This window comes from Mustela nigripes, chromosome 7, assembly GCF_022355385.1.
Source record: "Mustela nigripes isolate SB6536 chromosome 7, MUSNIG.SB6536, whole genome shotgun sequence".
NCBI classification, from domain to species: domain Eukaryota; kingdom Metazoa; phylum Chordata; class Mammalia; order Carnivora; family Mustelidae; genus Mustela; species Mustela nigripes.
The window spans coordinates 115,784,523-115,798,723 of NC_081563.1; the positions used below are offsets into that span (position 1 = coordinate 115,784,523).

Sequence of the window (14,201 nt, forward strand, 5' to 3'; positions counted from 1 at the left end):
ACCACCCCAATTCTGTGTCAAGGCGGGTCCCCGAGTTCTGTTTCCACCCGGCCCACCTCCCAGCCCCCACTGCTGGGCGGGGGCCACTTGAAGCCTGGGGTAAGCAGAGGAAAGAATAACACCCTTGGGGTCCCCAGTGCTTACCCTCCAGCACCACCTCTTTGCCTGTCTTCTTCAGGACCTGTACCGCCTCATCATGGGTAGCAGAGGAGAGGTCTTCCCCATTCACAGACAAGATGGCATCCCCCACGAAGAGGGCCTCGGTCTGGTCAGCTGCCAGGCCCTTGAAGATCTTGGAAATGAGAATAGGCATCTTGTTCTCCCGGCCCCCTGCACAGGCACAAAAAGAGGAAGAAACTGAGGCAGACACTTGAATGCTTGAGAGTACATGAAGGCAAAATTATTTCTGAAGGCCTACCTCGGTGCCCAGCCCAGTGCCAGGAGAGCAGGGATGAAAGAGGAAAGAGGATCTCAGAAATGAGTCTTAGGATTCTAGGACACTAATAAATCATGTTCTAAATTCATAATGTAGTTTGGTCACTGGATCTTTGGCTAAACACTTTGGGTGTTCATCCGTGTTTGAACAACTTACAAGTGCTTCAGTCACTTTTTCTTAAATATTTTGTATTTTAGGCAACTTTCCCACAATGGGGTAACCCACTGATACCCTTTATCCTGGAGTAAAGATAGAAGTCCGTTATTGCAATGCCCCCCACCCAAGGATCTCTTCAGCAATTGGAAAGCTTTACAGTCCAGGACCCAGCTGAAAATCAAGGCCTGAAAGTCTAGATTTCAAAAGCCTATCCAAATTGCATCTCTGATACAAAAAAAAAGCTAGTACATCTTACTGAATCACTTTATTGCTAAGTGCTAAGCTCTTGAATATCCTTTTAAAATATGAAATAGACATAATAATTCGCATTAGTTTCATATACTAAGGGCCAAGCACCATGCTAAATGCTCTCAATGTTGTCTCACTGTATATTCACAACATCCCAATCACATATGCATGCTCAGTCTCCTATCAGGAAAAATGAAGTGCGGAGAGAAGCCCCTTGCCCAAGGTCATTCAGCTAGCTTGTGGCAGGAAAGCAGCATTTGGACCTAGGTCTCCCGGCTCCAGAAGCAACACTCTTAACCCTATGCTTGACTGTAACTAAGGCTCTCAGATACCACATTACTGGTCGAACCCAGATTACTAAAGATGAGGAACTAGTAGTCCATAAAGAGGAGGTCATTATTTCAAGGTCACACAACAAACTGGTGGCAAAGGTCAGACTGGAACACCTCCCCTGGCCCCCCCACGGGCCCAACAGTTTGCTCACCGCAACACACAGGATTTGAAGCCTAGAAAGGAATGGGTTACTTTCTCTCTCTCTCTCTCTCTCTCTCTCTTTTTTAAGATTTTATTTACTTATTTGAACAGAGCAAGAGAGGGAGAAAGAGCATAAGCAGGGGGAGGGGTAGAGAGAGAGGGAGTAGCAGGCTCTCCACTGAGCAGGGAGCCTGATGCGGGGCTCCACCCCGGAACCTGAGATCATGACCTCTGCTGAAGGCAGACACTTAACCCACTGAGCCACCTAGGTGCCCCAGGGAATGGGTTTCTATTTATATCTGCTCTCTCCCACCAGAAATTAGGGACTTCAGTTCAGTTTGAAGCTATGATCATTCCAGGTTGCCTCAGCTGGGCTGGACCCTCAGAGGGCGGTCACCATGGAAACAAGAGCCCAGGCTTTATCCAAGAAGAACAGAATGGAGCTGGTACTTCCCCTGACCCCTCCTAAAAGTACCTTCACTCCCAACTGGCAGTATGGAGCTAAGGAGTAACTTTATGCGACCTTGGAAAGTCTGTCTCCTCTCCAAGTCTCAGCTTGTCCATCTATAAAATGGAACTCTATATTAACTCTAAGTTCCTTTCTGCTTTAACACATTGAGTGTATAATTTCTGGATTGATCTGCTGCCCTCTCCCATTCTGGAGTTTAGGGACGAGACTGGTGTCCATTCTCTGTCTTCCCCCTTTCTCCCTTTTCGATTCCTTTGGTCGGCTATCTGGGAATGTGCCCTTCTATGGGGAAGAACCAAATCCGTGGCTACTCTCTAAAGGTCTGATAATCGAGGTTGAAATCTCAGCACTGTCGTTCACTGTTTGAGCCTGGGAAAATGGTTTTATTTTTCTGAGTTTCGGTTTTTCCACCTGCAAAATGGATATTATGCTCCCCACTTTTTACCACTTGTTGCCTGGATGAAATGGATCATAAGCCTAGAGCACCAGACACAGCATTCAGCACACAGTGGTGGCTCAGTTCTCACCATCCCTACCCTCTCACCCAGGCCAAAGGCTCTGGAGACACCAATGAATAGACCCAGCACTGGGGAGAGAGAAGAGTGCATATCCAAGGTGATACCAGAGCTCACATCCTTTCCCAAGGCAGACAGCACCCCGAGAAGCAGATGGGTAGGCATAGTGAACCCAGCTGCTGGGAGTATACTGGGATTTTAAGCACTGTGGTTAGTTGCTTTGGGAGTCTCTCCTGGCCTCCTTTTTTCCTCTCATCTAACAGCAACAATTAACCAAGCACCTACTGTGTGTTTGCAGGGTGAGTACTTCAGACTCCAGTTCTCACAGAAACCTTACAACTCTATCATCAGCCTCAACATACAGTGAGGAAACTAGAGTCCAGAGACGGGAAGTGATTTGTCTAAGTTCACACAGATCCAGGACTCAAACACAATCCCCGTGCTTCCTAAAGAAATCGCTCAGTATTGGGGGCTGAGATTTCTCTGAGAGGAGTAACAACTCTGTGTGCTCTCCTCTCAATTATGTGCAAGGTGATGATGGCCAGATCAGGAAATTCAAGCCCAGGACCCTCTGCCTAAATACACAGGGTCCTGGGTCCTCAGATTTCTAGGTCCTTCCTGGACCCCTGTCTGTGAACCCAGCCTGTGCCTCTACCCAAGCCTCCAAACCTGGGCTCCCAACTTCAAGCCTTACCCCTCCCCTCCACCTTGGTTGTGTCTCAGGGACTTCCTCCTTCCTGCCCAGTAGCTTCCCAGGCCTCAATCCCTTTTCTCCATCCTTTGCTCTCCTACCGTCCCTCTTGTCCTTGATGTCCACGCAACTCTGACATCTCAATGCCTCCTCACAGAACTCCCCACCCACCTGTCCTTGCTGCGCCCCCACCCGCTCTACCTGTGCCTTCAGACTTAGGCCTCCGTCTCCCGAAAACCCTCCGACCTTGGTGCTCCCGATGTCCTCGGTCCCTCTGTCCCCTCGGACACCCTCCCTGACCCTAGACAGAAGTCTTCCAACTCCGCGTCCTCCGTAGGCTGCCAGGCTCCGCGACCCCTGCGCCCTCGGCGGCCCCACAGACACCGCGACCCCCATGCCCTCGGTGCCCCCGGCGCCCACCTTTGATGCTGATGCCCAGCCCGCCGGCGTCGGCCTTGCGCACCGTCACGCGGCGCCGCTGGAGCAGCAGAGCCTCAGGCAGCTGCGGGGGCGCAGCGCCAGGCTCGGCGGCGCCGTTGAGCTGCGCGGGCTCCGGCTCCCGCCGGGCGCCAGGCTCCGGGCCGATCTCGCCGTCGGCGGGGCTCACGGTCAGAGCGTCCTCCGCCAGACTGAGCAGCACCCGCTGCCACCGCTCGCCGCCGGCCCCCGAGCCAGCCCCGGCACGGAGTTCCAGCAGCCCGGTGCGCGGGGAGCGTCTGCCTGACGCCATCTTCGCCTCCGAGCCCCCGGGCCGCCGCGCTCGCCCTGCCCCGCAGTGCCCGGCCGGCTCCGACCAAGCGCCCAGGGCAGAGGGCAGCGGGGGCCCGACTGGGCCAGCCGCTACTACCCCGGGCCGCTGGGGGTGGAGCCTCGGGGGCGGGGCTGTCCAGGGGGTGTGGCTACAGAGAGGGGCGGGGTCGCAGGCAATCTGTGGATGCGACGCCGCGGTGCCCAGGACCTGAAGGATGCCGCTTAAGAGTACTTAGGGGTTGCGGGCGTTGTGGGTAGGAGGTAGGGGTCAAGAGATAAAGAGAGAGGCGGGTAAGTGAGGAGCTGGGCGGGGCCATAAAGGGGCGGGGCTTCGCATCGGAAGCAGGTTCCTGCGACAGAGCCTCTGAGCTCCCAAGGCCGTCGAGGGCAGGCACCGTAGCTCACAGGCGTAGGAGCCCAGGAGAAAGGGAATCATGGATCCTGGTGCAAGGCTTTGGGCGTCGGGGCAGAGCTTTGTATAGCGGAGAGCTGCCCTCCAGGGACAGGACTTGTGTAGATACCGAGCCCCCAGGGACTTCGCAGGCGGGGTTTGGAAGGAGCGGGTTTCCCGAGGTGGGGCCGAGCCTTGGGTCCGTGGGCGTGGCTTATCTGGGGGCGTGGCTTCTAACGCTGAAAGGTCCCGCCCACCAAGATGGGCACGCTACGAGCTGTTAAAGGCTTGGGGGCGGGTGGACACGGTCCTCACCTCGAAATTGGATGGGAGTTTAAGCGATTAACCACCTGTTCTGTTAACAGTCGAACAGAGAAAAGCCTGAAGTCCCATACTCTCAGAGAGACCTGGCTGAAGGAGAGCCCAGAGCTCCTGGTGTAAGGAAAGAGAACTGGAAGGTGGGGCTCTGGGTGTCACTCTGTTACCCCCTTGTCGACCCTGATTCCATCACTTCACTTCTCTTGGCTTCAATTTCCTTATCTATGAAATGGGGATGGCAAGAATCGCTACCTCACAGGGTTTGTGTCAGGATTAAATCGTGAAAATACATTTTATGAGACTGACTTGTGCTGCCTACTGCACTAAGAGGGCGGCTTGTGAAAATGCATTTTAAACTGTGACCCCTGTGCAATCAGTATGATTGCTTTTATTTATTTATTTTTAAAGATTTTATGTATTTATTTGACAGAGAGTGTGCACCAGCAGGGGGAGGAGTGGAGGGAGAGGGAGAAGCAGGCTCCCCGCTGGGGCTCCATCCCAGGACCCCTGGAACACGATCTGAGCCACCCAGGCACCCCTAGTCGCTTTTATTTATTGAATGCTTACTATTGGCCAGGACTAGATCTGAGGATGTCCCTGTTTTATCTTTTAGCCTTGTGGAGTAGCTGCAGTTCACAGCACTCCCATTATACAGTTGGGAAAACTTGGATTTAGAAGGTCGAATTGACCCATCACACATTTGTGAGTAGGACAGAGTGTGGACTCAAAACGAGTCTTGTTTGACACCAGTGCCTAGGCACTGAACCACTGCCAGACAGCTGCCAAATACTAAATTGAGGTGGGATCATTACCAGAAAAATCTCACCAAATCGCACACTTCATCCAGCCTTCATATCTGCCCCTCCTTTCCAGCTCCCACTCCTAACAGGGATGTGTTAGGCAATAAATAGTTAGGACTACATCCCTATGTAGACTCCCTGTACCCTCAGGTAGAACAAGGGGAAAAGGAAACTCATAGGAAAGCAGGTACATATACCAATTGTCCACAGCAAACTTAAGTTTGCAAATAACTAGAGACCAGCCCAACTGTCCAACTGCAAGGGAATGACTCCACTCTATACCAGGAAAAATCCACTGAGGCCACATACATAATACGTATATTACATACACATGTACATATAATACACAGATGCCATTTATTCAGCTTGCTATACATTGGTACACGAGCTGGCTGATTTACAGACATTGTCATTTAAACCCCACACACCCTGCACAGCCTATTATTCCCATTTTACAGATGGGGAAATTGAGGCAGCACTAGTAAGAACCAACTTCTATTCTAACCTGGCTCTGTCTGGTTTCCAAGCCCATTCACTCCTACTCCTTCCTGAAGCCCACCTAGCAGCAAAGGATGAGTTTGTAATTAATTAAGTCAGCAATACATATTGAATATCCCCTCTATGCCAGACACAGTGCTAGGTAGACAAGCACTAGGTTACAACAAGATAGTTGTAAACAAGATGGATGGGAGCTCACCTCACAGGACACACAGCCCACTGAGAGGCAGGATCCCCATGGTGGTTAAGAAGATGGGTTTTGTATCCTGATTTTCTGTGTTCAAATGCTCACTGTGCCCTTTCTTCCCACCTTAACTGAGATGTAACTGACACATTACACTAGGCCATTTTCTATCTCTGTGGTTCTGGGTGACTTATTTAACACTCTAAGCTTTCCATTTCACAATCAATAAAATGAGATTATTGAAATTACCATCCCTGGGATTATTATAAGAAATAAATAAAATAATGCTGGTAAACTGCTTGGCACAATTCCTGTACATAGTAAGCACTAAAAAAAAAAAAAATACAAGTTATAATTATCTTGAAAAACAGGCATCAGTCAAATAGCTTTAATTTAGAGTGATAAGTATCAAAACAGGAAAGACACAACTAAAACACAAATACACAAACGGGGTCTGACGTGTATATATATCTGATATTCAGTAAATGAGAGAAAGAGACAAAGTGAGAGAGGAAGGAGGGAGGGGAAGAAGAAATATAGCATTATGCATTGATATTTTTTAAGGTGGTTTTTTGTTAATTTGTTTAGCAATCTCTAAAGCTATAGAGATTTAGCAATCTCTAATACCCAATGCGGGGCTTGAACTCATAACCCTGAGATCAAGAGTCACATGCTATTCTTTTTTTTTTTAATATTTTATTTATTTATTTGGCAGATAGAGATCACAAGTAGGCAGAGAGGCAGGCAGAGAGAGAGAGGCAGAAGCAGGCTCCCTGCTGAGCAGTGAGCCCAATGCGGGGCTCAATCCCAGGACCCTGGGATCACTACCTGAGCGGAAGGCAGAGGCTTTAACCCACTGAGCCACCCAGGTGCCCCGTCACATGCTCTTCTGACTGAACCAGCCAGTTGTCCCTATGCATTGATATTTTAAAAGTATGAGTTTTGGGACATCTGGGTGGCTTAGTTGTTAAGCATCTGCCTTCAGCTCAGGTCATGATCCCAGGACCCTGGGATCGAGCCCCACATCCGGCTCCCTGCTCTGCTAGGAAGCCTACTTGTCTCTCTCCACCTGCTTGTGTTCCCTCTCTCGCTGTCTCTCTATCAAATAAATAAATAAAATCTTTAAAAAAAAAAAGTATTAGTTTTATGCTCTAAAGATCTCTGTCTGTCAAATAAATAAATAAAATCTTTAAAAAAAAAAAAAGATGGTAGAGCAAACCTGAGAAAAGTAAGGGTAAGCACTTGTGATAAATGAGAATTACATTCTATTTGGCTTTTGCAAGCTTCATTCTAAAGGTTATGAGGGAGGGGAGGAGGGATCAAGCAAGAGGCGAGAAACGAGGGGAGGGCAAGAGATCAGACTCCTTTCCCAGGACCAAAGCCGGGAGCCAGATCCTTAAAAGTCCCCCCACGTATTGCCCTGCTTAAAAAAGACTTAATGAGCCTAGACAAACTTGATGAGAAAGAGCCCTGATACAGAATTCCTCCCCTGGGGGACTGTTTTCTATGGTTATAATGGGAAGGGAGGAAGAAGAGAGGAGATGTGTGCGGAATAAGAGGAGGCTAGCAGAGAAGGGCAAAGGAGGTACAGCGAGCAAAAAAGAGTGATGTATGCATATGTGTATGTACATGCGTATGTGTGCATATATATGAGTATGTGTGTGTATTTTATGTGTGTGTTGGTGATCACACAGTATGGGCAATGCCCATCAGCTGTGCCCATCAGCCCACCCCCAGACCCCAGTAGCTGGCGGAACACCCTACCCCTCCACTGTGGTCAGCTGATGCTTCTCTGCTGTAGCTCAGGAATTGGCCTTCCAGACACACACACACACACACACACACACACACAGAGGCCTGGCTCCCCACCAAACCCCACAGCACAGCTCCCAGAGGAAACCAGTTCAGTCCCAAGGAATGAGAGGGGGAAGGGCAAAGGGAGCCGCCCAGCTAACTAGTCTCAAATTGCCCCTGCAGGCCCTGCAGGCTCAACCCCTTGGACCTAGAGTCTGGTGCCCTAGTCAAAGGGGGAGCCCTCTATGCACGGGCTCCAAGACAGGAAGCAGAAATTCCTACATCCCTGGCCTCCCAGACCCAATGATGGCAGCCATAATGTGAGTTTACATGATCCACTGCTTAACATAACTGTTTTCCAGAGGTCATCTCATTTACTCTTCAAGACAACCTAGCAAGTAGGTCCTGTTATTATCCCCATTAGACAGATGAGGAAACTGAGGCTTAGAGACGTGAAGTGGTAAGTCCAGTCAGTCTGGCACCAAGACTCAACTGGGGCATCATACTGCACTCTGGGAGAGGTTTGGAGCTTACTGGGGGTTTTTTAATTTTTTTTTTTAAAGATTTATTTATTTATGTGACAGGGAAAGCAAGAGAGAGAGAGAGAGAGAGAGCAAGAGAGAGAGCGAGCACACAACCAGGGGGGGTGACAGGCAGAGGGAGAAGGAGGCTCCCCACTGAGCAAGGAGCCTGATGTGGGGCTTGATCCCAGAATACTGGGATCATGATCTGAGCCAAAGACAGACACTTAACTGACTGTGCCACCCAGAAGCCCCTGGATTTTATTGGAGGTTGACAGGCTTCCAAAGTCTAAGAGTCCATGGTGCCCTATAGGATTAGAAACCAAACCAAGTACTTCCCTTATACGGCACCTTTCAATCTGCAGTGCAGCCTGATAAGGCAGGCTTTATCATCTCCATTTTGTGGACGTAGAAAACAAGGCTTAGAGAGGGAAAGGAATTTGTCCAAAGTCATACAGTTAATAAATGGCAGAGCCTGAATATGAACCAAGTTATTTCTGATTACAGTGCTTTGCCTACCCTAGGATCCTAGTCAAGGTCAGATTCACAGCATGTAGGCATGTGGAACTTAAAGGAATGTTAGTGTCCTAAAGTCTTGGGAGTTAGAAGATGAACCCATTAAATATCACCAACTCCAAATCCCTACCCAACTCCAAGCAAGAAGCCCCTCTGTAGCATCCCTGAGAGCTCCCCCTCCAGCCTAAGCTTGGATGCCTCCAGTAACAGGGCTCTCATCTCTCCAGAAGGCAGCCCATTCCATTTAAGAGGCCACTCCCCACCTAAGCCAAGGTGGGGAGAGGGAAGTCACACTCACACTTTTTAATCTTGCTGTCCCAGTGTGGGGGATTCAGGCTGCTCCTTTTTTTTTTTTTTTTATTTATTTATTTGACAGAGAGAGATCACAAGTAGGCAGAGAGGCAGGCAGAGAGAGAGAGAGAGGAGGAAGCAGGCTCCCCGCCGAGCAGAGAGCCCGATGCGGGACTCGATCCCAGGACCCTGAGATCATGACCCGAGCCGAAGGCAGCGGCTCAACCCACTGAGCCACCCAGGCGCCCCAGGCTGCTCCTTTTTTTAAGATTTTTTTTAATTTATTTAGCAGACAAACCATAAGTGACTCTTAATCTTAGGAAACAAACTGAGGGCTGCTGGACAGAAGGGGGTTGAGGGGATAGGGTGGCTGGGTGATGGACATTGGGGAGGGTATGTATTATGGTGAGCGCTGGGTGTTATGTAAGGCTGATGAATCACAGACCTGTATCCCTGAAACAAATAATACATTATATGTTAATTACAAATTAAAATAATTTTTAAAAAAGATTTCTATTTATTTATTTGAGAGAGAGAGCATGCAAACGGGGCAGGGGTTGGGGGAAGAGCAGAGGGAGAAGCAGGCTCCCCGCTGAGCAAGGAGACTGATGCAGGACTCCATCCCAGGACCCTGGGATCATGATGTGAGCCAAAGGCAGATGATTAACCAACTGAGCCACCCAGATGCCTTCAGGTTGCCTCCTTAAAATTCTTGTTCAAATTGGGGCACCTGGGTGGCTCAGTAAGTTGAGCATCTGACCCTCAATTTCAACTCAGGGCTGTGAGATTGATCCCCACGTTAGACTCTGAGCTCAGCAGTGAGTCTGCTTGAGATTCTCTCTCTCCCCCTCCCTCTGCCAGGCCATCCCTCACTCTCTCTCTCTCAAATAAATAAATACATCTTTAAAGAAAAAAAAAGCTTGTTTAAATTAAAGTTGAGAAAAAATACATTCTCCCATGACCATCCTAAGCACTACCTCCACAGCTTGTACTTCATGCTTTCCATGTTTGTTTACCTATCACCTGTCTCCCCACTAGATAGGACACCCCCTGAGGTCAGGAACTCTATCTATCTAGCATAGTGCCTGGCATGAATGAATGAATGAATGAATGAATAAGTGAATGAATGAATGCTTGCTGAGGGAGAGCAATAGGAGCTTAGGTCCCTGAAAGATAACCAGGGAGATGGTCTTCCAGGCTGAAGGCTGGGGGAGGGGCTAAGCTCAGCACCTCATCCCTTCAGGCAGGACCCAACGCTCTCCCACTGTTAGGGCAGGCACTGTACTGCCCACTATTAAAGCCCCTCAACAAGACCTTATAAACAGTAAAAGTCCAGTAATGTTTGATGAATGAGTGGTGAATAGCAGAAAAGAGTTCTGGTTTCCACTTAAAAGGATGCCGTCCACAGCTGCCATTCTTTTCTTCTTACTTTATTTAATAAATTTTGTTTAGTGGAGCTGGGATAGGAAAATCACATCCTTTCTGATCAAACAGACACTTCCTGGGCCTCCTCTCTCAATCTGACATCAATTCATTTATTTATTCATTCAAAAATATTTGCTAAGGCCCAGCTCTGACGGAGACACTGTGGTATGTACCGGGGATAGACCTTGGACAGCTCTATACAGTCCTGGGGCGCCTGGCTGGCTCAGTCAATAGAGCATGGGACTCTTGATTTCAGGGTCACTAGTTCAAGCCTCACATTGGGTGTGGAGTCTACTTAAAAATGACTGAAGGCAGGCGCCTGGATGGCTCAGTGGGTTAAAGCCTCTGCCTTCAGCTCAGGTCATGATCCCGGTGTCCTGGGATCAAACCCCGCATTGGGCTCTCTGCTCAGCAGGGAGCCTGCTTCCTCCTCTCTCTCTGCCTGCCTGTCTGCCTACTTGTGATCTCTGTCTCTCAAATAAATAAATAAAATCTTTAAAAAAAATACTTAAAAGTGGAAATAAAAATTTTTTAAAAACCATCTTTAAAAAAAAAAAATGACTGAAGGAAGGAAGAAGGCAGTCCTGCCTTAATGGAATCTATAATCGAATGGAGGAGTCTTTCTTAAACAAACACACAAAAAAACAATTAAAATAATTACCAAACCTAATGTGTGCCTGAAAAAAAAAAATGAATAGGCGACAATGATAGAGGACAACAAGGGGCAGGAGGACCTTCTGGACAGTATCAGGGCAGGACGTATATTCAAGGTAAGACCTAAAAGTTAACAAGGAGCCAGTTACGCCTAGAGGAAAGAGTCTGTGCAAAGCTCTTGAGGTGGGAAAGACCTTTGCCTCTTTGGACGGTTCTAGTTCAATGACCAAAGGAGAAGGTGCAGAGAGGTCAGAGGAGCCAGACAATGCTGATTCTCTGAGACAAGGAAATATACCCAGATTTTATTCCAAGCTGGAGGATACTGGCAGGGATTCAGCGGAGAACTGACATGGTTTGTTTGATAGGGTTACATTCAATTTTTATTAACTATTAAAAATATTTAAGGGGCACCGGGTTTGCTCAGTCAATTAAATGTTTGACTCTTGTTTTTGGCTCAGGTCTCAATCTCAGGGTTGTGAGTTCAAGCCCTACTTGGGCTCCACGCTGGGCTGGGAGCCCACATTCATATAAATGAATATATATATATATAATATTACATATTATATACAATTATACATATGATTATAATATATTTTTATATATTATATTATATTATATATTTTATATAAATATATATTTATATTCATATATTTTATATATTTATATACATATATTATATATATCATATATAATTACACACACACACCCATAAAATAATTACAACATCTAGGGGCACCTGGGTAGCTCAGTTGGCTAAGCATTTGCCTTTGGTTTAGGTAGCAATCCTGGGGTCCTGGAATCAAGCCCCACATTGGGCTCCCTGCTCAGCAGGGAGCTTGCTTCTCCCTTTCCTCCCCACTTGTGCTCTCTCTCACTATCTCTGTCTCTCTCTCAAACAAATAAAATATATTTTTTAAATGTCTTACTACAGGTTGCCTGGGTGGCTCAGTCCTTAAGCGTCTGCCTTCAGCTCAGTTCCTGATTCCAGGATTCTAGGATCAAACCCTGCATTGGGCTCCCTGCTCAGCAGGAAGCCTGCTTCTCCCTCTCCCACTCCCCCTGCTTGTGTTCCCTCTCTCGAGCGATCTCTCTCTCTGTCAAATAAATTTTTTTTTTAATCTTTAAAAAGAAAAAAAAGGTCTTGGGGCGCCTGGGTGGCTCAGTGGGTTTGGCCGCTGCCTTCGGCTCGGGTCATGATCTCAGGGTCCTGGGATCGGGTCCCGCATCGGGCTCTCTGCTCAGCAGGGAGCCTGCTTCCCTCTCTCTCTCTCTCTGCCTGCCTCTCCATCTACTTGTGATTTCTCTCTGTCAATTAAATAAATAAAATCTTTTAAAAAAGAAATAAAAAGAAAGAAAGAAAGGAAAAGAAAAAAAAAAGGTCTTACCAGCGGACACCTCCATTCTCCAATTTGGAAGTTATGTTCCCTAATTGTATTAACTCTATTACCTTCAATTACTCTTTCCCAAATTATTTGCTCTCTTTATCAACTACTATGGTGCTCATTGTTTTCCTAATCCCACAAATCAGATATCATCCTTGATTACCCAGTGAATATTCCCTCAGAATTACTTACATGTTTAATTTGCCCTTTGGTGTTTCTTGCATCTCAGAACTTTCTTCTGAGATTATTTTCCTTCTTGGAATTATATCCTCTAGAATTTCCCATGGTGAGTGAGGGTGCACTCATGGTAAACTCTCTGTTTCTCTCTTTCTTTTCGTTTTGCCTTAAAGAATTTTATTTTCTTTCTTCCTCCAGATAGGAAGGAGGATACAAGTTAGAAATGTTACCAAAGATTCACAATAATATTTGATTCTTCAAAAAGGGATGCAGGCCTCTAGACTGTCCTCAGGTTACACAAAAACCTTGTGAGCCTGATTAAAGGGGAACTATTAAGTACCCTTTCTTAGGAAAGCACAGGGACAATGGTTTTCAAGAAACCTTCTATTCCAGGGGCATCCAGGTGGTTCAGTCAGTTGAGGGACTGACTCCTGATTTTGGCTCATGTGATGATCTCTGGGTCCTGGGATGGAGCCCCGCCCCACCCCATCGGGCTCCCAACTCATTGCAGAATCTGCTAGGGGATTCTTTCCCTTTCCTCTCCCTCTCTTCCCCGCCCCCTCTCATAAATAAATAAAATCTTTTAGAAGAAGAAGGAGAAGAAAGAGGACGGGGGTGGGGGGAGGAGAAGGGGAAGAAAAAGGAGAAGAAGTCGCCTCATATTCCAACTCCATAGTTGAGAAACTCCTGTTACAGAACAGACTGAACCAAGCAGATCAGGCTACAGTCAATCTACTTACTGCCCTGTGGCTCACAGGGCTCTCAACCAACACCTTCCCACCCCTAGTCCACTTGAAGTCTGCTTTCTGCCACCCATAAATCCTAGAGATCAAAAGACCCAATTGGGGCGCCTGGGTGGCTCAGTGGGTTAAGCCGCTGCCTTCGGCTCGGGTCATGATCTCAGGGTCCTGGGATCGGGGATCGAGTCCCGCGTCGGGCTCTCTGCTCAGCGGGGAGCCCGCTTCCCTCTCTTTCTCTGCCTGCCTCTCCGTCTACTTGTGATTTCTGTCAAATAAATAAAATATTAAAAAAAAAAAAAAAAAAAGACCCAAGACTGTAGATGTCCACATCGCTTCACTTGGAAGCCCAGCAGGGACGTCCTCCCCCAAGATCCACCCTGTACCCTCTGATCGTGCAAACCACACACAGGAGCAGACCCAGGTTCCCAGACCAGCCAACATCGGAATGAGGCACAGCCCAAGGGGAAGAAGAAAGGAAAGCACTGAAGACACGAAAATCTGTTTCTCTTTACCTGAAAATGTCTTAATTTTATGCTGTTCTTAAAAGATAACCTCACTGGGGCGCCTGGGTAGCTCACTTGGTTAAGCAACTGCCTTCGGCTCAGGTCACAGTCCCGGAGTCCCTGGATCGAGTCCCGCATCAGGCTCCCAGCTCCATGGGGAGTCTGCTTCTCCCTCTGACCTTCTTGCCTCTCGTGCTCCCTCTTACTGTCTCTCTCTCACTGTCTCTCTCTCAAATAAATAAATAAAAATCTTAAAAAAAAAAAAAA

General features: G+C 47.8%; 1 protein-coding gene across 2 annotated transcripts in view; it reads right to left on the reverse strand.

The window, feature by feature from the left end:
* SNTA1 (syntrophin alpha 1) overlaps nt 1–14,201 on the reverse strand; it is an 88,080-nt gene that overhangs the window by 25,531 nt on the left and 48,348 nt on the right. The window contains exons 1-2 of one of the 2 annotated variants that reach the window (XM_059406800.1): nt 3,411–3,806; nt 145–330 (exon numbers count right to left, since the gene is read on the reverse strand). In XM_059406800.1, coding sequence (XP_059262783.1) covers nt 145–330; nt 3,411–3,720 — 496 coding nt within the window. In that variant the 5' untranslated portion in view covers nt 3,721–3,806. Of the gene's footprint in view, nt 1–144; nt 331–3,410; nt 3,807–14,201 lie in introns of those variants that run through there. The other variant, XM_059406801.1, reaches the window with a different exon arrangement.